The sequence below is a fragment of the Pagrus pagrus genome, assembly GCF_965226575.1.
Source record: "Pagrus pagrus genome assembly, chromosome: 21".
In the NCBI taxonomy this organism is placed as follows: domain Eukaryota; kingdom Metazoa; phylum Chordata; class Actinopteri; order Spariformes; family Sparidae; genus Pagrus; species Pagrus pagrus.
In genome coordinates this window covers 11,048,846-11,074,476 of record NC_140208.1, presented here as the reverse complement: position 1 = coordinate 11,074,476, position 25,631 = coordinate 11,048,846, and the positions used below count along the sequence as shown (strand labels likewise).

Here is a 25,631-nt window from a genome sequence, read left to right as displayed (position 1 = left end):
ATTTGCCTAATCCTTACATGTCTGTAGAGCGCAACGCAGCTTAAGCTTGTTTATTTCTATCAGTATGTTGCTTTTTTGTCTTCTTCTGATGGATTTGATGCACTGTGTCACACTTTTCACTAAGTAATTCATGTGTGTAATTAAGTAATTGCACAGCTGCTTTTGGATTGATGAAATCGACAATATTAATCGCTGTGTATTCAAAAACAAATGATACCGTTATTGCTGCCTAAACATTGACTGTCCCCTCCGATAAAAATGAATGAAATAAAAAGACAGACAACAGACAACTGTTAATCTATCATTAATTTATTTAAAAACAAAATCCGATAATGCCAATTGTGCTTTGCTTTGAGAAAGCAAGAACAAAAAAAAAAAGTGACATTTTTCTTTTAGTAGCTGGTGATTCTTCTTATAGTAGCCACAAGTTCTCTTGTGTGTATTTTTTTTTTTTTTTTTTAAGTTACAATCTACAGTGTTCTTTTGGATTCTCACACGAAATAAACCTTTTGTTAACATGCACAAAACAGAACAAAAAAAAAAAAAAAAAACACAACCAAAGAACACTACAGTGCATTAAAAAGGCACCTGCTCCCCAGATACAGGCATTTTGTTTTTATCCTACAAAGTTACATAGTCGTAGAGGGATGTCGTTAATGCAGCTTCAGTAGCGATGAGTCTCAACCATCCCCATTGTTTCTGTACCGACTCCACTGAGTATTCTACAATATCACATTGACCTTTATGGGGACAGATGAGATACATTCAAGAGGTAACACATTTCATCTCCTACACAAAAAACTATCGGTCTCTGCGACACAATTCACACACTAAACTGTAAAATACAATTCTCAGGTTAAGTAGAGTTCACATTGACGTGTCCATGATTAAAGGCGACCAGAGGAAACATGCAGTACAGTACATAAAGTGGTTTGTATCTTGGCGGAGGGGTCCCTCGGTGTGGGGGACTCAAACAGACGGTGGGCTCAGAAATGCTTTGAATGTCAAGATGCTCCCGCTGAACTTCATTATTTTTTGCCGCACCCTGACCACACTCCCATTTTAATAACATACTTTTCTGTTCTTCGACATGCTATGGGTGTCACTCACCAATCCTCCACGAGTTTTTCCCATTTCAGGAAAATCTTGCAAAACTGCATGAAAATATGCAGGTTTATATTATTAAATAAAGTTTAGAAAAAAGCATTTAAGTTAACTGGTACCAGCAGTGTTGCAGACTTGTCTTTAAGCACAAATATTCATTTAAATATACACCAACAGACACCCAATTCCTGTTTACTTTATTGCCCTGACAGACCGAGAATGTCATTTCAGATCAGTCAGACTGCCTTCACTTCATCAGTCACGGATTTGGGTCAGCCTCCCGTCGCAAAGCACCAACAATTCATCAAACTTACTCTGCCATCTCCCAACACACTCCCTCTCCTTCTTCTTCTTCCTGTCAGTGGGTGTGCACTCATTCACCAACATTAGCTTGGATGTTTTACATTAATGTTCAATGCAAAATCTATTCAGACGCAGACTTACACACATATATAGACAAGAGCTAAATATTGAGTCCTGTGGCTTTATCTTACAATTAAAATGAGAAACGTTCTGCAGCTGCACAGGCTCTGTGCAGTGAGGTTTCACTATGAGGGTTTAATTTCACAGATGGAGTTTTGGTATGTTTTTTGATATCTAAGTACTGTACGAAGGCAACTGGATTTGCTTGATTTTCTTTAGTTTCTTGCTTGCATTTCTTGTCCAGTTGCCTTCGTATAGCGCTTAGATAAACCAGGGCCTGGATGACCGAGAATCTTCACCAACGTTTGTTTTCGATGTTCCTGACCAACACATTTTCTTTATTCACAACCTGCCGGACTCATTTTTTTGTCACATGCACTTTGATCATGGGCTCGTAAGTTTGTTTTTATGACAATTTCAGACTGATTTTGAAAATCTTAACCAAGAACAGTAAAGAAGAGGTAAACTTGAGGACCGTTATTTTCAGAAATATCACTGCTCCTCGCAGCAGTCTGCATGTAAAAGAAACCAAAGGAGGAAGACATCCTTTCCTTCCTTTCTTGACAGTACAACAGAGACACTATATCTTATTTTCACAAACAGTCAGACTTGACCTTTTCTTGGGATGGATTACACAGCGGATATGTACCATTTATTTTCACCACACTATGCAGTTCTTTCTTGTGAATGCCCAACCATTGGAGCGAAGTGATGCTATAACGGCTTTTATACAGTGTGTTTAGAATCAGGGGAGAAGCAAAAATGGAGGTTATCCCAAATCTCTGCTTTCCCTGAACCTGAAAGGCATGACCAAAGAGCTTCTGAGCTTGTTGTATCTGAACTTAAGTGGATGTGATGGCTGGTATTGTAAGTGCTGTGCTATGTCACATTCATTGAAAAGTGAAAAAGGTGTTAAACAGAGAGGTCAAAGTCACTTTTCATCAAAAACGAAAAGTGGAACTGAATGCACTTAGATATTAGTGGTTTGAATGCACTTAACTGTAGATGCTCGTTCTTTTTGTGTTTGCCAAGTATATATTGTTGCACGGCTGGACTGATTCGCTGGAATATAACTGACCAAAGCTGTCTACAGGGTGGATTCGATTTTGACAACTGTTTTTGTTAAAGAAAATCTGGATATGTACTCATTTTGCAGGGAAAAATCTTTCTATCCAATGACACAAGAGTGCATTTATTAAATGCACTATAAATGAGAGACATTGTTCTTGTGGTCTATGTACAGTTTTTAAATTTTCAAAATGAGCCTTTCATCAAACTACATTGTACATGTTTTCTACTATATGATAGTGGAGCGCACTCGAGAGAATACAGCAGTTTTACAAACGAGCAGAAAGAATCAACATAAAAATGCCTTTGTTGATGGTAATGTTTACCATTATTTTCTATGCATATTTTGCTTGTTCACGTGTATAGACGAAAGGCAGCTTGATTTATTCAGATTGCTGTAAAAGTGATTCTTATTCACTAACCTGCTTGAGTATATCTTAAAATCGTGATCATATTAAAACCTCATGACTTCACGACATGAGGTTCCCAAAGGGAGGTACCTCTTCAAAGAACGATACACGCGTTTCATCAGCCGTGCAGTTCTAAGACAGGGAGTCGTAGACTGGAACAAAAAGGGAAGACTGGCTTCAAGTCTCTTCCAGCTAACAGCTAACCGTTAGCGGCTGTTACGTGAAGGCACTTCCTGGTAAAGCTTTCCACAGAGTAGCACCTGGGATTGTTTAGAAGTAACCAGTAGAAGCCCTTTGTTGGAAGGAGCCTGGGGTCTGAAAGGTGTCTCGGTCACAGCAGGGTGAAACCTAAGATGTACTGCAGGAGTTTGTTCCGATTGGCCTGAGGTAGAAAAGTGCTGCTCAGCTGTAGAGTCGTCACCCGGTTTTCTCGTCTCTGCTTCAGGACCTGCGGAAAAATTACAACACGGGAGGTGAATCTTTACATCACGACCTGGATATTCAACACAACTACGATAAATCAACAATTTTGGAACACACTCTTACCCCAAGCTCCTTGAAAGTCCTCACTGTATTCTTCACCAAATAATGCGTTGCACTTTCACCTGGAAAAGAAGAGATCACAAAACAACTCAAAAAACACTAATTAAAACCTGATTATAATCCAGAGTTAATTTGAAGTTAAACTCCTTTTTTGCATAGAAGTGTGAGCACATTTGTGTGGTTAAATAATAACTTTTTCTGTGTATCAAAGGATGATACATGAAATAATTAAGCGGTATGTATGTGGGGAATTGTTGCAGTATTACCATAAGCAGCCACTCCTCGCTCTGTGCGGGTGAGCAGGTATCTGAAGAGCCTCCCGGTGTAGTCGGACTCAGACATTGGCTGACTCAGACTGTGGACGAAGATCGCGGCCCCGCTGTAGGCCTCCAGCACGGGGCTGACGAGTCGCTGCAAGAAGACGAAGAACTCCTGGTGCTCTGCAGAGACGCTCACCTGATTGACGGAAAAAAAGAAAATCAAGTCAGTTGGCTTCAATAAAACACTATAAAACAGTGTTTTTAGAAGGGTATTATTAAACTAGACCTTTAGGTAGCGATCTCTCTGCTCCTCTCCGAAGTCGCTGTCTTCATCCTCCTCGTCGCTTCTCCAGGAAAGGGGTTCGGGGAACTTTTTGGGCCACGGTTCGTCTGTGGGGCTGGGACTCAGTTCCTCCTGATCCTCCTGGCACACAAACACATATTACACATACAGTAAGCAATTATACTTACAGTAACAGCAATTCCCAGGATGTTCACCACGAGTAAACTTCCACCATTAGTCACAGTTGTTACTTTTGTTTTTGTCCACCAGCAGTGAGGTTTTGTATCTGTAAACTGACCTCTGCCACATAGAGGACTCCGTACTGGATCAACCGGGTCACTGCATCGTGGAAAACCTGGTAAATAGTCTGACAGGGCTGCAAGACAGAGAGGAGGAGATGAAGAAATGAAAAAGGAAATAAAACATGTTTCAAGTCTCTTTAAATCTCAACAGTATCAACAGGACAAACAAACAATACGATTGCTTAACTAATGTGATATATCACAGGCTAATATCAGTACTAGCGTGTATTATTGCTACAGAGCAAGACAACTACCTGTTGTCTTGCTCTGACCCATAATAATAAAGGGTAAGAGACATGAAGGTGTCTCGAACGTGACAACACACAGGACTTACCGGTGCCACAGTCACCTCATTGATAAGGAAGTGGGAGAGCCCGGCGGCTTTGCGAATCAGTCTCTCCTGACTGAGAGGGAGGCTATTGAGACCACCGGGCAGGTTATCAGACTCAGATTCCACTACCATCTCTCGCTGCAGTGACAGGATGCTGCAGGCTGGAGACAAATCATAAAGAAACATCGAACATCAAGGCAAAGATCAGCGATACATCAGAGTGAACGTGGAACACAAGAATGGACTCTCAGCTCAACGTACCAATGATTGCATCAGAAATGAAGACATGGAAAAGGCCGTTGCTGTAAAAGTTGAGCTCGAAAAGCGCCGGTACAGTTTGGCTCGGTGCGATCGTGAACTCTCCGTTGCGGTTTGCGCTGCTGGTCACGTTGACGCAGTTTCCCAGCAAGTGGAGGGCACGCATGACCACATCCTCAGAGTTTCCCGAAAAGCCCAGATCGAAGTCCCGCGACAGGATCTCCTCCTTCATGTTGAAGAAGTCTTCCACCAGCTTGGAGAGCACCACCCCCTGGAGCAAAGTATATTTACTTTTTATAATCAGGAAGTCAAATAAAGATTGAGATCTCATTTACAACTGAGACCTGAGTACAAATTAATTAATCAGATAGAACAAAATAAAAATGATGATGATAATAAGGACATATAAATCTAAAAATGCCTTCTGTTTTTACCTTTCACAATAAGAGTCCTGGATATACCAGTATACACTGCGTAAGTACTCATAAGAGGGAGTTCAAATTCACTTAGACATTTCAGTAACAGTAAGTTTTATTAGTTAATTTATAGTTAGTATTTTATTACAAACATACAGTTGAATTGTTAAGAACTATAATTAACAGCATACAGAAACTATTCATAAGAAAAACAGATCTCTTTAAAAAAAAAAAATGATATCGGAATCGGTGCATCTCTAGTAAATACGTAACAAAAACCATTTCTGTAGACAACAGTCTAATAAATAAATGTAATCTTAAATGTCCCTGGTGGGGTTTTTCAAAAAAGAATAAAAATACAACCATGTTATGCAAACAGTCATATCTAAAACCAATACATTTTTTTTAATTGCCAGTTATAGTCTACAATGTAAATTATTCCAGATAAACGAGGTAAAATATCTGAAGAACGGGTGGTTTCTGTATAAAGTCTTTAAGTCCAAAGTACAAAATTCAGTACAACAAAAGGCTAGATTGGGCTTGAGTTTGTGATATGCAGCACTGATCAATTCCTCATTCTGCTGCCACTTACAGCAGAGTGCCTGCAGAGGGCAGAGGCTCACCACTGATGCACAGAGGTGGTGAGGGAGGATGCAGGAATAGCGAGATCACTAACAGAGCGAGACATTCATTACTACCATGCAGCGCTTTGTGACATTTGGATCACCTCGGTGTGAGAGAGTGGTGAAAAAGAGACAAAGAGGAGAAATCCGAGGAACGGAGGGGTGAAGGAAAAAGGAAAAACGGTGCAGTATACAGTGGCTTAGCGCCAGGAGAGGAGGTTATAAAGAGGACATGGCTTACCTGTCTGTGTCTGTAGAGCAGCAGACAGGCTATGATGTGGGTGGACATGATCGCTGAGGACTTATTAGCCGCTGAGAAAAGATACAATGAGGATACAATGAGCAACGCAAAACAGACTAAGGACAATATCAAAACAGAGACTTGTCAAGCATGTCTTAAAGGTTTACAGTCAACTGTAAAGACTGTCCCTAAATATTTACACTTTTCGAATTTACAAGACAAAAAAACATGTTAATGCTTTTCCAAACATCTGACTTGAAAGTCTCTTAGACAGGACACTGGTGGGGGGTTAGGACAACAATTAAGAGACAATCTATGACTAAAAATATGCTGTAAGACTTTAAATATTATAGATGTTGCTAATTTTACTGTCTTAAAATAAACTCCTCAATCATATAAAAAATGTGCAAGGTACCAGGTTTGTCTTGGGTGATCAAATATGACATTTTCTTATCACATAAAAAGGGTTAAAAAGATCCAAAACTGAGAACAGACAGAAAATAATGCCGTGTGTGTGTATACATGTCTAAGGACGCAGGTTACTTTTGGTCATCTTGCGCGTGGCTCAAGTTCAGGGGAGCTAAACATTTGTGGTACTGCATTCCTCCCCTCCTCTGCCTCTCTATCCTCCCCTTCACCCTTATTGGCTGAGAACAACATGCCATCCAGCTGGAGGCTTTGTGATTGGCTGGGAGTAAAGAGCAAAGAGGGCCTAGTGTAGGAGAATGCAGCTGAATGAGCTGGGAAGAACCGGTTTCTGTAGTGCTACCCTGGGGCAAAAAGCCCTGAGTGATGTGGAGCCGATGGACTGATGCTGTGCTGTGTAGGATTTCAATTAATGGAGGCAGTATGAAGGATAGTATATCATGCGTGATGCTTTAGCTCAAGCAGGTGCACCTTTAACACGAGGGTGAAAAGGAGGCACGTGCAGAAGAAGAGGATAAAAGAGGAATGCTGAATAAAGAAGCAAATGTGCTCCAAATGGGATGTGATGGGCTACATAGTGCCACAAGGCATTTAACTGAATGTAGCATCCTGGTAGGGAGACTTTAAATAGGATGGTACTATGACGATTCATGACCTTCAGGTCTTTCTATACTCCAAACTAAAAATATAATGATCCCTAAATATGCAACAGGGCTATAGTTAGGGGGTGGTAAATCCACCACTGTGGAGTTGAGAGATTCTTACTGAAGAGGACGTGCTTGGCCAGGTTGTTAATAAGTTGTCGTCTCAAGATGTCGTCGGGCAGCTCTCGGTTCAGCTGCTCTTCCTCCTGCCCCTCAAACAGCTGAGCGTCGGGTCTGGAAGAATAACAATTCAACATGTAAACACACTGTTTGATGAATGTGACTCTATCACTCTGGAATGAAGAGAGCACACGGAGCAGAAAAAGAAGGAAGACAATCTGCAGTTACATAATAAATCATGCTATGGGGAAAACCCACACACAACATTTAGGTAAGCTATGGTCAACCAGCCTTATCGTATCTGCTTGATGTGGTATACATGATCTAAAAAGGTGGTTTTCATGTCAAAACAAACACTACACCAGTTGATCTCACAGAATTTGCCTGAGAAGGTGAGAAAACGAACAAAAGTAACTATTGATGCCACCAATATATATTTGAATAGATTATTTACAGACAGGCGACACATTCTCTGCCTGCACAATATGTGTGACCTATATTTATCAACTGCACGTCTGTTCACTTCCTGTCAGATTTACACCTCCAACCTTTGTGATCACAGTGTTTTTTCATCCGTCCTTCCGTTAGTAACTTTGCCTGTCAGAGTTAGCTTTGCACATATTGTTAACAGTATGTACTGTTTGTCTTCGTATGTTCGTATGATTAGCAAGTTTATGAGCAATGAACTTTACTGTTTGCATTAGTTTAGACAGTGTACGTCAGTCACCGAGTTAAAAGAGCCATAGCAACCCAACATAAGCTCTGAAAAAACATTCATTTTAAATGTATACACACTAAATACAAAGACGAATGGTAAATACTGTTAACAATATATTTAAAACTAAATGTGACAGTAACTAACTTAAGGATGAAAAACATTAATCTTTAACAATTAAATGGATATACGTCACACTACACTACTACAAGTAGTGAATAAAGGGAATTAGAAATAGTTCCTGTAATGCTGCGGGGGGCTTTTTACTGGAGTTGTTTGTGTCACTACAAACCAATACAAAGCTGTTCTGGGTGATCTCCTTTATCTCATGATAATATGAAAATGATGTGAATCATATGCTATGGACATCGCAATCATCAGCTCTCAAACCAACTGAACACATGGGAGACAATGGAGCGACGTGTCAAGACAGAGCTCTCCTCCACTACCATCATCATCAAAACATTTGGGGAAAGTCTTTCACAAGAAGGGTGTTACCTTTACCTGTTCCCTCCTGAACTGGTATCTGCTCACTTTTACTCTTTACTTGTATTTCTTGGCTTACAACACAGTCTTCTTAAGTCTCAGCTAACTATATGCCGTATATTTTCAAGACAGGGTTTTCAGTCGACTCTGCTGGAATGAGTTCTGAACTTGTGACTCCAGACCAGCTGGGATGAAACACTGCTGTCCCTGTGCGTCTGTATCAGTTTTATTATGAAGGGACAGCGCTGAAATATACTGACCCCTGCCAATGCTAAGTCAAGTGCTGTGCTCAGATGTCAGACAACAAACCCTGCTGCGAAGTAGCAGGAGGGAGAAGTCAAGTCTGTGACATGAGGGAGGGTTCATGATATTACAGGTGGGACTGTGGGACTGATGGTGTCTGCATGTGCATCGCTCAGAGGAGGATATAACTGATTGCCAGAATGAGGAGACAGTGTGAGTGCCCTTACTGAGCAGAGATGATGGTGGGCATCAAGGTGTGCTCCAGGGAGACTGGTGGTGGAACATGGCGGCTTCTCTGGGAGTCCAGGTACTCCTACATTTGACACACAGAGATTCATTACAAAGTCACATTTATTATTTTCTCTGTTAATACTTTTGATTTCTTTGCAATACATATGTTGAAAAAACAACAGAAAGCATGATGTTTCATTAAAAGATTGCAACATTTTGAGTTTTTCAACAAAATCAACAATCAAACTGAGATCAGTCACCTTTAGGGAGAAGGGCTGGTTGAAGTCAACTCTCACACAGCCGTAGTTTTTCCTCAGCATCCTGAACACTCCACATGCTATTCCCCACAAACTCTCATTCTTCTTCGGTTTGCCCTGAAGGGATTAAGAAGTATAGATGGTAACAATGAAGACTTGATAATGATCATCATAACATATATATGACTTAAAGGGTTAAATTTATCTACAAAACCCTTTGTCCTCGCACTACCCTACAGCTAAAATTTCCCAAATGATATGACGTCATATTTCTGTATGTTGCCAGTCAAAAGCATAAAAACAACAGACATCATCAAAGCACGTACCAGCTGCTCGCTATTGTAGTTGCCCTCAATAATACGATCATAGGATATGCCAACTGGCACCACCAGCACGTCTGCGATGGACCCAGTGCACAGCGTGTCTACCACAAGGGACAGCATGCCTGCACGCGCCGTAGACGGCTTGCCACTGCGGGAGCGGGTACCCTCCAGGTAGACCTCCAAAAACTGCTGCTGACGCAACAATTCCTCCGTATACTGAAGGAAGAAAATGTGAAAGTCAGAACAGGGAATAAAGTTGAATGAAAAGAGGTCAGACAATTTACTCAAGTACTGTACTTGCAAAGTACAATTTTAAGGTAGGGCTCCAGACTAACTTTTTACACTGGCTGCACTGTTGCAATGATTTAGGTGCACTGGGTAAAACATCTTAATTATATATTTTAACAATTGTAAACAGGAATACATTTGTTCAAAGGCAACTGTCTACACACCCAGTTGGTGTGTATTAAAAATATTTTTAAAGGCCTAATTTTTTCAGTGCGACCAATGAAAATATCATATCTCCCAGCCCTTCTTTGACAGGGAAAAAAGAAAGAACGACATTGACTCCATTGCAAGGTTGAAGTGTGGCAATGTGAGTGCTGTGCAGCCGCAGTATATGCGACCTGCATACAAGTTAAAAATGAGTGGTGGTAAGCAACAGTTTGACCCCTAAACACACCGCAGAGAACTGGGAATGTGCCAAGTTCTACCATGTTGTGTATCGGTATCCATCTGAGTACAGTATGTACACAGCTGTCTCTTGCTATGTAGACACTTTTGAGAAGAGAAGCTTTGTCCTGAAATGGACTGCAGCCTGTGGCCTTTAGCTGTGAGAGAGGACAGACATCTAGGTTCGGCTTTCACCGGAGCAACTGAAATTAGAGCAGCACGCAGCTTTTTTTTATTTTTTATACAGCTTGCACTTTTGCCTGCGAAGGAGCTCGGCTAATTACATTTGTGCAAGTGACACAGGCATGCCAGATTCAAATCTTATCTGTAAGTGTTCTGTGCTCCACTTCCTACAAATATGGTGGAAAATATGTGTAATCTGTTTCGTGGAATGTGTGGTAAAATATTGTTGGTAGATAAGGGATAAAATGTAGGTCATCATTTCCAACAGTTGCTCATGTCTTCAGCTGATTACTCTTATCTGAGGGGGACAATATACATTATCTTAGAGGTACAATGCAACGTCTTTGTTGGTTTCATGGCTCCTCTTTCTCTCTTCCACAGACTCTAAACACACAAATTAACAGCCATTTTCAAACCAGAGAGATTGGGACAAATAATTAGATCAACTAAGAGGCCTTGCTACTTAGTAGAAAGCACATTAGGAGACTTCATTCTACAAGTAGCTTATGATGACAAAGCTGTTATATTAACATGAGTAGCCATTCACATTTGTGCTACATCAGATTTTCTTGTTAGCAGGTGGTTGTTAAGCCACATCATCCAAGTACTGGTGCTGAACAAAAAGTTCAGATTCGAGGTTTAATCAGCCGCTAATTTCTCACTCAGTCCATTCAAACAGCCTTTGCCCCCGTGACTTTCTTAGGAGAGATGTAAAATGCACACACCAGGGTGGAAAGGAGGGCTGCACCTAACAATTATTGTCACTGTTGATTAATCTTCCTAATCCCCTTCAAGGTTAATAGTCCATAAACTGTGATAAAAATGTGAAAAATGCTCGTCACAATTTTCCAGAGCCCAAACTGACACCTTCAAATTGCTTCTTTTGTCCAACCAACAGTCAAAGCAAAAACTCTCTACTTATTATTGTAAATTAAGCAGAATAGCAGCAAATCCCACATTTAAGAAGCCGGAACCAGCAAATGTTTAAAATTCAGGATTAAAAATAACTGAGACAATTTATTGATTGTCAAAATAGTGTGCGTTTCTCTCGATGAACTAACCTTTGCAGCTCTACTGGAAAGACTTGAATTACTAAGGCAACAAATTCTTAGCTTACTTTTCTTCTTTACCAGCATTTACCATCAGATTTCTGGATATTTAAAAGGCAAAACTATACATCACTAAAATTATTATCCCCTCACAATTTAACCCAGGCCGGACCTAGACTGTAATAGCAACAGGAGTTAAAACTGTGACATCTGTGCCTTTTTTTTGGAAGCAAAAGACGAATAGGTGTGTCTGTGGGTGGGGGGGCCTTGAAATATTGTTATCTACAAAAGTGGGGCCCCAGAAAAAAAAACGTTTGGGAACCACTGTGTTAGAAGATGTATAAACCCATCTTGCCACAGAGCAAAGTTTAGAGCATACAGTTTGATGTTAAAAATGCTCTAATATGTAAAATTGCATGATCAATCTGTGCAAAGACTGATTGTACAATACACCTTAAAATGAAGACTAGAAAGAGAGAAAATGAAAGAGCTGGGCTGACATTACGTAACCCACGCTTTTTACTCTCAATCACTCGGGAATGCAAAGAGCACACAGAGTAGAGAAGCATGAAGACAACCTGCAATTACATAATAAATCATGCTCACAAAAAAACAAACACGCACACATTAACTGAATATAGGAACGGTATGTTAGACCAGCCGTTCTTGTAGAAGACAAATAGACTCTTGGGACTTACTGCTTGTAAGAGCGACCTGTACAGAATGTCTTTCTTCCCGTCCTCCGTCTCCTCCATTTTCCGCCGTATGAAGAATCCTCCAAGTTTACGGATAAGAGTACTAAAAACAAAGAAAGTCTTATCAAACTTTCAACATTAACTGTAAAGACATCATTATCGTTTCCGATTATGTTGCCACTGTGATTACTGTAGGTATTCCTCTTTAAGAATTGTGATTATTGTGATGATTTAATGTGATATAAATCACAAAATTGTTGCTGACACCTGAACACACATTAGGTGGTTCCCTACAATTTGGAATAAACCAGTTGGCATCCAATTCCTGCCTTTATTTATGGATTTTTAGTTACTTACATGCTGAACCTGTAACCTATAACATTCTTCTTAAATGCTTTTTAAAAGACTCCTTCACTTCTTCATTTGCTTAATATTCCATCTTCTGCATCTTACTCCAGAAAGCACGAGGTGGTGAATTTGTTTCTGGTGGTTTTAAGTAAAGATGGTTCAGGCTGATACTTCTGGGGCCTGTATTAGCACCCGTGTTCAGTTTAAGAACCTCAAATACTTTTTGAAGCATGTTAGGATTAAACAGATTCACAACCTGTTGTCAGACTACATGGTCATTTATATTCCCCCACTGTGAAATCAGTGTCAATCTTTAGTCTCACTCTTTAGTTCAGCTTTAATTCCTCTCTGATCTATATCCAAATGATTCCCTTTCTTGTGATATCAAACTGATCCTTGCGTGTTTTAACTCACAGAGAGAAGAAAATCACTTTTATTTCCAGATCAAACTTGACACAAGGCTTCGTGGGTCTTTTACCTGAGGATAGGGATGCTTAGGTTGTTTCCAGCAGCGATGTGCGGGGCTTTGATGTTGTGACAGAACAGGATCAAGGTGATGAGCAGGTAGTCGATGTGGGATTTGTGTACAGGCAGGAAGACCATGGGCACATTTTGCTGAAAAGACAAGACAGATGATTTTAAAATTAACCAGTTAGTGATTTTAAAAAATTATGTTGGATATGATTTTTCTACAATAAACATAATACACTTTTACTATGTATCCATTAGAAAAGTATATTGACGATTATCACCTAAGACTGTAATGATGATAAAAATGGTAATAAACACATAGCTAAGTGTAAGTAAGACTGTGCACATGAACACAGAAACTGTGCATGCCTTTGCATCAGTTTGTGAAAACCTAGTTCACACTGCAGGACACAGTCCTGATTTTCCACTGGTTTTTAGAGATCGCCAACAAAAGTTCCAGATCAGAGACAAAGCAATGCTCCATTAAACAAAGATCACCAAGAGCGATGTGTTCAAAGTTGCAATAAGAGACATCGCTGATGTCCCGCAGACACTCCAAAAAAATATCTCAATATCTGGTTGTGTTGCTCTGCGTTTTTATTGCAAAAATATCGATTTACCTCTCACCTATATTCTTTTCTTTATTTCGCTGCAAATCAGTGCAAAAATAACTTCTCGCTTGTATTTCTGTGACTGTCAATAAGTCAGTCAAGTGTGAACAGTACAGTACAGTATATATCGTATAGGGTGACCAAGGCATTAGACTCTGTGTTAATCTGTCACAAATGTGCATATCGGACCATGTAGTAATGGTACAATCCATTTTCTTTGTATGTGTAGTTGCTGCTGACCTCTGTGGCAGCTTTCTTGACCATTTCCAACTGGCCCTTGTGGATCTGGATGCTCCAGAAGAAACCATTAAAGAGCCTCAGAAGGACCCATCCTGTCAACCTGAACAAAAAGACAAGTGAAGATGTGGAACAGAAGCAAAGAGTTCAAAACTTTAGCTTGTGTCAAAAATCTAGTCAATTTTAGTTTATGGTAACATAATGGCATGCACTTATTCTGTCTACAATTCATACTATACAGTGAAATAAATATTACAGTATATTATGGAATAAATGATACATGATATATGTACCTGATAAAGGCTGGTGAAATGTTGGCCACCATCTCCTGGAGGAATGCCCTGGCTTTCTGCTTCACTTTACTGACAGCTTTCTGCTCCTGGCCAGACTGACTGGCTGCAGCGTCCAGATCTGTGGCCACCTCCACAATAGCACTCTCCACCCTACGATGGACATAATCACAGCATTAACATCTTCTGGCCTACAAACACCATCATTTGAAACATCTCAATGCAGCATTTTTCCTATCAAAATTTAAATTAATCTTCTTTTGTACGCTTTATCCCCAAATGAGTGTTTCCATTTCCAGCGTAATTTAAGAATGCAAATTTTCCCCCGGTTTGAAGGCTCATTTGAACTTCAATGTCATTTTCCAACAATGTCTCATGTTATGTTGACTCTGACCTGCTGTTGTTGAGCACGTTGTCCACTACATTCCTGGTGAACATGTCCTTGTTGACATCTCTCTCCATGACAAACAGCACATAACTCAGCCTGCGCGCCAGCCACCCCCGCTGTCTGCATGAGCACACACATGGAAACACATGTGCACAGATGAATGCACAGAAACATGCAAAGGCCAGTTCAGAACAATAATTCAGGACAAGACAAGTCTGCAACGTTTTGAAAACCTGCCAGCTCACACCAATGTGAGTAGATGACACAGTCGATTATTTCCATAGTAACGACTTTCTGCACTTCAGTCTAACAGCCCACTTTTCAGGTTTTCTTGTAACTGGATAGGATTTGTAGCATCTTAAAATATGACTGAGCACAGTCATATGGAGTTACTTACTACAGCTGAATTTCTAGTATTGATGAAATGGCAAAAACAAAAGGTGAGTGTGAAGCAAATGTGTGGAGCAGAGGAAAAGGTTGGCAGTGCAGTTAGCAGACACAGCTGTTCTTCAACCAAATTAATGAGATGATTTCTCTTTCCCCATCCAAAACTCTAAACTGACTTCCCTACAAGTTGACTGGCTGTAAACATGTCTTAGTTTCTTGAACCAGCCACCAGCATCTTAACAGGCAAACATCCGCTGGCTTGTGTCAAGATGAGAACTGAGACATTCACATCGCTGAAACTTCTCCCTTCAGTGTCCTAAAATGGTTTTGTCTCGTTGTGAATATCTGTACTGGGCTTTAAGAAGAGAACACATCCTCAAATAGACAAGATGCATGACTACACTCATGAATGCAATAACATATTTTATGTAGAATATGTTATTTAAGTATCTGTGGATACTACTGTATATAAACGTCTGTGACAACACTTCTCAAAAATCAAAATGTCTCTATCACAAAACAAAACTGACTGCCAGAGAGTCGTGAGACAAAACGTGGTTACACTGATTTCCTGGTAATTCAACACATTTTCAGGAACCACAGATCAGCTGTGGCTCACATATCTATTACATACAGCTTTCTCAATGACGACAATGGCTGTGTTAATGTTAGTTTTGTTACACCTTGCTAAGCTCACACACACCACAATGACTGTGTAAGACAAAACTAACTACACCAATTTGTCCATACTGACATCAGCCAATCTTGGCTTCAGGATGTTTCTGTCTAGATCTTAACAGGATGCAGAATACTAATATAATGTAATATAATGTAATATAATGTTAAAATAATGTTTATTTCAGTGTATCCCATGCAATTTGGAGCATTTCTGTATGTATAGTAAATAGCTTCCATGTTGATATTGTTTAGGATTGCGGTATAAAAGGTGCCTTCTTGCTAAGGTCAGTCACTGGATGCATGTGTCTGGTGTCAACTGACAAACACGTTAAATTATTCATCCGTCTACCTTTCCTCTGTTTCACAGGTGGGTCCTCTTGAATTAAAGCCATTTATTATACACAGGCTGTTAAGGAGGCCAGCATTGATTGTACTACACAGCAAGAGTTAGAGCTCTTGCTGTTGCTGTGAGGCGCAAATTAAGTCATCAGAGGCCAAAGCAACAAATGAAAGGTTCCATAGGTTGAGTATGTTCCTCTTGCCAAGCCAATGGACTGCTCAGAGCCAAATACTGTGGAAGGAAGTGAAATTATAATGGAGAAGATCTTTCTTTGTTTACCTGGTGTGGGTTTCATTGATGTAGATGACATTGCGTAGTCCAAGAGATGGAATACTGGCGTTGAACAGTCTCTCCTGAGACCCAAACAAAAAAGATCATTATTATGAAGAATATATAGGATCTCAACATAACTCAGAAGTTTAGAGACAGTGACAGGTTTATAAATTTAAGGAATAAAGACATATGGCTACACTGAATTTCATTTTGTTATCTTTGACAACTACTGGTTCATTAAAGGACAAGTATTTGCAAGTAAAGCAGACTGGATTCCAGATGAGCAATCTTCAGAGCTAAGCAAGATGGAGCCATCAATGTCTCATCTTGAGATAGTCGTCAGATTGGCCCAAGATTTACAGTCTGGTTTGATTTTGCTTGACATTAATCTATGCAGTAGTTCAGAAAAAATTGTCTCCCTCATGCCATTTCATTATCTTCTTGCATGTTATTTATCTCACCACTCATTTTCTTTTTACCACTGCTGCAGAAAAACTTACTCTGGAGCTTTTAGTAGTGCTTCACACATTGTTTTTAAAGAAACATGTTAAGAAATGTTTTAATATGTAAAAATAACCCAACATATTTTAAAACAAATTCCACACTAAACGTATATGGCCAATGTTTGTATCATCTTTAAAGAGACAAACCAAGTAAGACTGGCCTTCTTGTGTCTTCAAACAGCCACAATCAATTGTTTTTGGCGAGAGCTGCACACTAGATATTGATCCTTTTCTTCATTTATATCAGAACAGATAATACTCTGGACCTGACTAGACTTCAGCAAATTGACTTGTGTTAGAGTTAATTAGCTGTTGTGTAACTTTACCCAGCTCTGTGGTGTACAGGAGTGACAGCAACGGCCCACAAAGGGCCTCTTTCTGTTCAGCAGACCCTCCTTCCATGTACTGGTAACGCAGCGCAGGACAGACGGGCTGGTGCTGCGGTCCTTAGAACACAGAACCGCACAAAAATCATTAAAAGTTAAAAAGAATAACAAACACACAGAAATGGATCGGTATAAGGAACACAAATGCACTTAGAAAAGATTAAACACCTATGATATGACAGGATGTGTAATGTTGATGCTACTGTTTAATGGAATTATGAAGATAAATTGTTGATCTGTGGCTTACCGAATCTTCATTGGGATGTTTCCAGCGATTACACCACTGCTCTCCATTGTTGACCTGCAGCAGCAAGCCATCTGACACCTCCATATTCTCTGCTGTCCTTTCCTCTCCCTCCAGATCACACACCACTAGCTGGCAAGCTGGAAAGACACAAGGACATCATGTCAGATGATATAGCAAGCTATCGTTCTCAAAGTCATAGTATTACCTCATAATTTACCTTACAATAGACAATATTTTAATTCCTGTTTTGTGTGGCACCACAAGTCAATCAGATCCTAATATAAATAGACAAGCATGAAAATATTAAGGAGAAACTGGTGATACCAGAGGAAAATTATAGGAGATTTAGGTGTTGAATCTTCATCTTTACCTCACTGTCAGAATTGTAATGTGCTCTAATGTGATTTTGTCTTTTCTATTAACTTCACTTCCTGTGATTCTTAACCAGCTGGTATCATTTAGACTAGACTACTCGACTACTTATTCTAATTAATAAACATAACAAGGTGCTCAAATGAGTAATGCAATACAGATTGGTAGATAAATATCTAGATTTGAATGTAAAGAAATCACTCAATTAGCAAGTTTTAGACTAATTGGTGAATGAAACCTTCAATGCACAAACTGTGCGACAAAGGGATTGGTTCAGATTTCTACAATACAAACACATCATTATTTGTGCTGTAATCTATACATGTAGCTCTCCACATGCTGCAACATCTGCCTCTGCTGAGCACTTTAAGCGCATGAGCACAGAGCGTGAACCAGATGTCACCAGCCTCACTTCAACAGGAAAGCTTATCACACGCCGTGCTGCCTTAGGGCCCCTCCCACATGATGCATCACCCTGATAGTATGATAGTAGTTGAGTTTACCCAACACCTGTTTGCTCCAGTTAGACCAGATTTTTTTTTAGTATTGTCAGGGTTTCATTGTTTCGCTAGTCCCCATACACTATTATAAATAGTGGGCTGGTCTGCTGTGGTTTGAGTAACTGACAACAAAGCAGAGCAGAAAGCAATGTGCATTACACGCCCAATCATCTGAGACTGAACAACCTATGGGAATAAGCAGGTAACAGTCCTACTTTAAATAAAAGTCTTTTGTACAAATGAATTGGCTGGATTTATTCATGCTGGTGTTACTTTTGCCGCTTCTTCATGCACATGACAACTTCTGCTATTGGGCTATTTTTAATACTGGTAAACCACAGTCGATGGGTAGGACAGAGCCACTCAACCTTCTTCAGACAACAAACAACTGACTTGCCTGTATCATGATCATGATAATTCATCCATATTTGATTTCAACTCACAAAAACTTCAAATGTACAAAAAGTTGAACTCAAATTAACTTCGTCAAACCAAATTGTTCCTTATAAATTTGCCATTAAAGCAAGCAAAAAATAAAAGTAACCTGTTTATCTACAGAAGCTGCAATTGCATTGCAGGTAAAACTGACAAGTTTACACACACCAAACAATTTTCCAGTGAGTACACAGGACTTTATCTGATGGACTAGAGCGGGTTATCTAGATTCATAATACAAAAATCACACCCCATCAAGTTGTGCAGCTCAACAACACATCATATTAGGGAAACCTGGACAACAACCCAGACAAGGTTTGGGATGAGTCACTATTGCATTTGCTTTAGCTCTATAAATATCTGTTACAGGTTAGTTAACTACTGGATTGGTATTCAATCATTTTAATGGCTTAGTAAGTATAATAGGAGTATTTACTCTGATCAGGTCTGGGCTGTTTGAGTATTTGTTAGAGGCCACCTTGACAGTTTCAGGCAATAGAGTACTATAGCTCTATGAAATACATTTACATTTAGTGCATTTAGCAGACGCTTTTGTCCAAAGCGACTTACAATAAGTACATCTGAAATAGAGATATAGGCGATTTCTTGAACATTTATATGGAAATACATTGGTCTACTGTAATAGCAATTGTTATCATTAAAACTGCAACAATTAATTGATTAATGGTCAACTAATAAATAAATCACCAACTATTGCTATCATTGTGGTTATTTTTTAGGCAAAACAAGTCCAAATTCTTTTATTCCAGCTTCTTATATGTGAATATTTTCTGATTTCTTTACTCCTCTGTGACAGTAAACTGAATATCTTTGGAGTTTTGGACAAAATAAAACTTCATCTTGTGCTTTGGGAAACACTAATCGACATTTTTACCATTTTCTTACATTTTATAGACCAAAAAAACTGATTAATAGAGAAAATAATAGACGGATTAGTCAACAGTAAAAATAATCATTAGTTGCAACCCTGGCTATTATATCTCTAAAATTGTTTTTGTGGAATATCATCTGTAGGAAGTTTTTTCTTATACTTTATACTTTGTTGAAGTGATTTATTCGGCTGATATTTTCAGAGGACATTGTGAAGATTAAAACGCTGTAAAATACTATTTCAGGTCATTATGTCACCAATAACACACTATACTGGTTACTGTCTTGTTAACCTTTTAGAACAATGGAGGTGGACAGCGTCTGGGCCCCAAATCCCTACTGACAAGACAAAAGAAAACTTTGACATTGTCCCACTCTGCCTGTGTTAAATGAGATGATGGTCACTCTAGTGGGACACACTGGGGTTTGGTTTGTTTGGCCCCACATTCTATACATGTCAATGCTGGTTGAAAGACACTTGACTGGAGCTATTTTAAATCATGACAGATAAGAGCAACAGGCCATAATTAACATATCCTCTGATGATTGCAAATGTCAACTGCAACATTTATCAGTGAACTGCTTTTGCGACACAAAGTGCAAAGAGAGTACAAAGGTAGTTGACAAAGAAACACCTGGGTCAGTGCCGCTCATTAGACTTGAAATAGGTCACCGAGTCACTGTATGAATGAACGTTTTGACAGCAAACAGTGTAGAGTATGTGCGTCAGTTTAGGGACAGTGTAGACCCATCTTTCTGTGAATAATAAGTCTGAGGGAGCTGGCAGACATTTGGGCAAAAATGTCCTTGCCTAACTAGAACCTAGAAGAGGCTGAATGCTCTCAGAGTATGTGTAGTATGTGATACACACACCGATGAGGGGAAGCTGGGTTTTCAAAAGGGTCAATGACCGAGAGTACTTCTCTTGATGGGGTGACTTTGTTGGAAGCAAAACAAAGGGGTTGGAGAATGAGGAGCTGTGGGGATTAAGTAACAGGTGCAGGCATCCAAAATGAAACTTTAAAGTTTCCATGTAAGCAACTATTGATGAACGTAGACTAGTAAGGCTATATTGTCCCCTTTATCATTCTTGAAAGGGCAAAATACTTATGTGATAGCCATCTTGGCATTCAAATAATTTGCTTGATCAGCTTGACAAGGACTCAGATGACATACAGTATGTTGCTAGTGTGTTATTTTTAGTGAATGCACCAGGAAGCACTTACCAATATCTGACATTTATTTACTCACACCAGCCAATGCATGATTGGATCTTGCATATTTACAGACAGGTACATATTAAAGGTGCACTATATATTTTTGTCATGAGAAAAATCTTCACTGACTGATTTTATTATGCCTAGACAAACAAACTTTCTCCGTTTTCACAAAATGACCTTGAAGTACGTAACAATTTCATCCTGTTTTCTAGCTTATGAGTTTGTATTATGACCTCAATATTATTGTGAAAATTAAAACCCTGAGTTTGAATTTCTACTCCAAAACTACTTAGTACCTCTTTGAGGAGTGTTTATGTCTATGATTACTTTGTCCTTTCACCAACTTTAGATGCCAAGAAAAGATAACATCATGTACTAATAATCAAATATACTGTACTATACTGGGGGTGGGGGCTTACAGTATCTCCCACTAAATCACATACGATTCATCTTTCAGATGGCATAAACATCCCTGGTCATACACACTGTACAGGACTGGGTTAATCCGTCTCATACGCTCCAAGCTGTCTGCAATAAGCAGGTCAAACAGGAGAAGTCTCTGTGTGACAGATGGGCTGTGCAGATAACTAGCCATGCAGACAACAATGGCACAAACCGGCCAGTCTGATCATCGGCTTGGCCACCATAAATAACGCCGGTTGGTTTGGTTAAGGCTGCAATCTCCTCATCAGAGCAGGCTAAGCAGCTCTAGTCGCTCCATTTGGAGGCTCGCGTTGAGTTAATAAACGATGACTTGTGCGGTTTTCTGTCTCTGTCGGCACATTGCATGGCATGCTGCCGAGCCTCATGAGGCAGACCTTACGTTGGGGCTTAAGGGACTCGCGATACCTAGAAACGAGTCCATCCAGCATGACGTTAGAAAAGTGGTTAAATGAATTAGCTGTCAGTGGAGCTGAGGCGGCCAGCCAAGGTTAGCTTAGACGTTAACCCCCCCATACTTGCAAGGGTCCTCTTGAACTCAATGTCAATGTAAAGTTAACCGGCTAACGCGAGGTTATGCCACTAAAATGGGCCCTGACGTGACTTGGCTTTATCCGGTCACAAAGACGTCGTGTAAGCTAGCGAACGTTACAATACAGTTATTGTTTCCATGACAATACACGCGCGGCAGTTACTTCATCGGTGGCGATGTAGTTAGCTAGCACTAGCTCGCTCGCTAGCCGGGGCTCGCGAGAACGAAATCCCACTTACCTTGAATATTGTGTTACGCTGACTCATATCTCAAAAATAAACCCGTCGACAAAACCGCAGCCAGCCTTTGGGTCCTTTCAGTGCCCGTGTATTCCCCTATAAGAGCCCCACTCTGCTCGGAGCAGTGGACGGCACAGCTCTCACAGATAAACGTGTGTGACAGGAGGCTGGAGGACCGCTGGTGTTTTGGTACAGCGGAGGACTGCCAGCAGTGCCGTTTTGCCGGCAGCCAGGAGATGGCAGCACCGCGCCAATCTGACCACTCTACATTCACAACTAATATGTTTTTCAATCGGGAACTGTTGGATTCAATTTGTTTTGTTTTTTGACACAAGGCACATGTGTGTTTATCAGTCTACAAGCAGCGCTTCTCAAAAGGTTATGCTTTTATTTTGAAGGCTTGCTATATTTTTCGTCTGGTTAAAACGAACTCAAATGTCTTGATTTTAATTTTGACAAAACACCGAAAGAAAACAGCCCCCGTGCTCCAAACAATAAAAGATGCCCCAGCAAAAATATTAAACAAAGAGCAGACGTCTTTAAAATTACAGTTCTTGTGCGTCCTCCAGCGGCCGGATATTTACAATGCATCTTACTGGAGCGTACCACTATGTGTAAAGGCGGGGTCGCTATCAACACACTCAATCGACTTTTAAGGCACAGCAAACTATCTTTACCATACAAATGTTCTTATTCTAAACTACATTTGTGTGCTTACTTTTACTACGCAATTCGTTGCCATATAGTCACGATTTTCGAAAACTGCCACAGTTGACTCACCCGTGACGATAGCTATAATGGTTGGGGCTCAAACTTTCTATTTCCTTCGTTTCTATCAAGCTAGCGGCAGCCATGAGGTAAGCCAGACGTCTGACATTTAAACGTGTTATTCGGTGAAAACAGAAGCTGCACAGGGTTGTTGTTTTTGTCATTTAAGACAAGAGAAGAGCCTCGCTTTCCGTTCGACTCGAAGTGAAGTCAGTTATATCTGCCATAAAGCACGTAGCGCAGGGCCCGTGTTGGCGAGCTAACCTGAGCTAGCTAAGTTAACCGAGACATGTCACAACATGTTACCGACGCACCACAGGTGCTCAGCGGCGAATCAGCTGGCAACAAGGCAGTCTATTAGCCTGTTTTTGTTGATAGTGGAACAAGCTGATCAATAAACTAGTTAATTACGGAATAAATCTGGCAAGTGCTGTTTTCTGTTTTGTCTCGGTTGGTTATAGGGGTAACCTCATACACTCCAGATGGCTAAAGGATTAGCTAACGGTAGTGTTTACCTCTGTTAGGCATTTTCATATTGTTTTCCCATTTTACCCCTGGTAGTTAAAAGCAAACCTGATAACAGTGTCCAACTCATATAAAAAATACTGCACACCTGTGATCAGTCATCTGTCATCTCTTGTCAAATAATGATGGATTTATTTGCATCTGACATATTGTTGCATCATTTTATTATTATTAGTAGTAGTAGTAGTAGTAGTATACCTTGAATTGGTAATGATAGGAATACCTTTACAACTAGCTGATTTACTGAATTATTCAGTTACTTAATTTGTAATTCAGATTTTTGAAAGTGCCAATTAAAGAATCTTCGATGAACTTTGGTCAGCAGTAATAAGGTGAATGGATTGTTTGGTGTTAAATTAATTTTATGTTCAAGTAGAAACCTAGATTATACCTGTGTTTCATCCAAATGGTCTAATTCCAGAGACTTCATCAGTTTTATCATCAGTGTTCATATATAAGTTTAATAACCACATCAGCTTTACATAATGTTGGACTTTAGACCGCAAGTTTCTGAGCAAAAAAATAACAAAGACTACTACATAACAATTACCATCTCATTCAGAACATTTACCTTTTTAAATTTATTAGCAGCAACTTCGAATTCAGCTTGAGTCAAAAAAACATTTAATTACAGTCTTGTTCGTAGAGATTCTTAAATGCTCCCTTGCACTGTATGAATAATGCATCCTGTAAAATTAATATGTCCTTGTTTATGCAGCATGCTCAGGCTCCAAAAGCGCTTGGCGTCCAGCGTCTTGCGCTGCGGCAAGAAGAAGGTGTGGCTAGACCCGAATGAGACCAACGAGATTGCCAACGCAAACTCTCGTGAGTTGTTTACTTTTCATTGCAAACTTCTCTCTTATATTTGTGTGATCTGGGTCCCACAGGCCAGCATCTGTAATATACTGTATTTGTACCACAGGTCAGCAGATCCGAAAACTTGTGAAGGATGGACTGATCATCAGAAAACCTGTGACGGTTCATTCCCGCGCTCGCTGCCGCAAGAACACATTGGCACGGCGCAAGGGACGTCACATGGGTTATGGTGGGTAAATGATTTATAAGTAATGTCGCTCTTCTTTTCCACATTTCTTTTAAGCAGATCAATTTAATTTGCTCTGACTGGTTCTACATTTCATCGTGTGCTGGCATGATTTAGTTCAGAGTTGTAGTTGCCCAATAGATGAGTGAAAGTATTCATTTGCATGTCATTTTTTGCTTTTAGAAAAGCGTATAAAATTGGCAGCTGTATGTCTGCAGAATTTAATAATTGCATTAATTTGAAGATTACACACTGACATTTAATTTCTGATAACTGGTTTCATTCTCCCATTTTCCTCCTGCCCAGGTAAGAGAAAGGGTACTGCCAATGCTCGTATGCCAGAGAAGTTGTCCTGGATGCGGCGCATGAGAATCCTTCGTCGTCTTCTCCGTCGCTACAGGGAGTCCAAGAAAATTGACAGGCACATGTAAGTGTGAATTTCAGCGCTCATTGCTGGTGAATAAGCCAGGGTAGTTATAATTAAAGAGGCATCTTGCTTAGAGACGCTCTGAGGTATTTTCTGTTTCTTCCAGGTACCACAGTCTCTATCTGAGGGCCAAGGGTAACGTCTTCAAAAACAAACGCATCCTGATGGAGCACATCCACAAACTGAAGGCAGATAAGGCTCGCAAGAAGCTTCTGGCGTAAGTGTTTTTTCCATTTCAATCATTTTCCTGACATGGCTTACAGGCATTTTTTCCATTAGTTCACCGTGTTGCAGTCAAATTCATTTTCTTGTGTCTCCATCTTCCTTCCACCCAGTGACCAGGCCGAAGCTCGCCGCTCAAAGACAAAGGAGGCTCGCAAACGCAGAGAGGAGCGTCTCCTGGCTAAGAAAGAAGAGATCATCAAGAACTTGTCAAAGGAGGAGGAAACCGCCAAAAAGTGAATCTAAACTAAACATTTTTCGTCTCAGATTCCTCGTTTTCTTGTTAATAAATTTGGATAAAAGAGACTGATTGTGTTGTGATTATTTTTGTCTGCCAGAAACACTTTTGCGGTTGCCTCTCAGTCTTGTATTGAAGTGTAGTGCAGTGATATAACCCTAAACTAGTATCTTACTCTATTTCAAAGAACGTTAATGTTGTTCATATGGCTGAGAACAGGCACTAAATGCAGCATTGTGTGTGTTCTAAACAGTCCAACAGGTGGCAGCACTGCACCAGTATTATATTCTACCATAACATCAGACTTCAGTGTT

At 40.0% G+C, this 25,631-nt stretch overlaps 2 protein-coding genes across 2 annotated transcripts; one reads left to right on the top strand and one right to left on the bottom strand.

The window, feature by feature from the left end:
• Positions 1 to 288: 288 nt before the first annotated feature.
• gpam (glycerol-3-phosphate acyltransferase, mitochondrial) lies at positions 289 to 22,454 on the bottom strand. The gene is made up of 21 exons (XM_084343043.1): positions 22,096 to 22,454; positions 17,466 to 17,602; positions 17,159 to 17,278; positions 16,336 to 16,409; positions 14,658 to 14,771; positions 14,267 to 14,416; positions 13,977 to 14,076; positions 13,133 to 13,269; positions 12,310 to 12,409; positions 9,711 to 9,923; positions 9,388 to 9,501; positions 9,124 to 9,209; positions 7,454 to 7,566; positions 6,263 to 6,333; positions 4,986 to 5,253; positions 4,728 to 4,885; positions 4,390 to 4,467; positions 4,095 to 4,232; positions 3,815 to 4,004; positions 3,552 to 3,610; positions 289 to 3,453 (listed from the first exon to the last, which is right to left on the bottom strand). Exons 2-21 carry the CDS (start codon positions 17,547 to 17,549, stop codon positions 3,337 to 3,339), a joined length of 2,484 nt encoding a protein of 827 aa, XP_084199169.1. The 5' UTR covers positions 17,550 to 17,602; positions 22,096 to 22,454; the 3' UTR covers positions 289 to 3,336.
• Positions 22,455 to 22,860: 406 nt separating this feature from the next.
• LOC311250903 (large ribosomal subunit protein eL19-like) lies at positions 22,861 to 25,385 on the top strand. Its single transcript, XM_084343045.1, has 6 exons — positions 22,861 to 22,952; positions 24,107 to 24,213; positions 24,311 to 24,433; positions 24,737 to 24,857; positions 24,964 to 25,074; positions 25,193 to 25,385. Exons 1-6 carry the CDS (start codon positions 22,948 to 22,950, stop codon positions 25,317 to 25,319), a joined length of 594 nt encoding a protein of 197 aa, XP_084199171.1. The 5' UTR covers positions 22,861 to 22,947; the 3' UTR covers positions 25,320 to 25,385.
• The last annotated feature ends 246 nt before the right edge of the window (positions 25,386 to 25,631 follow it).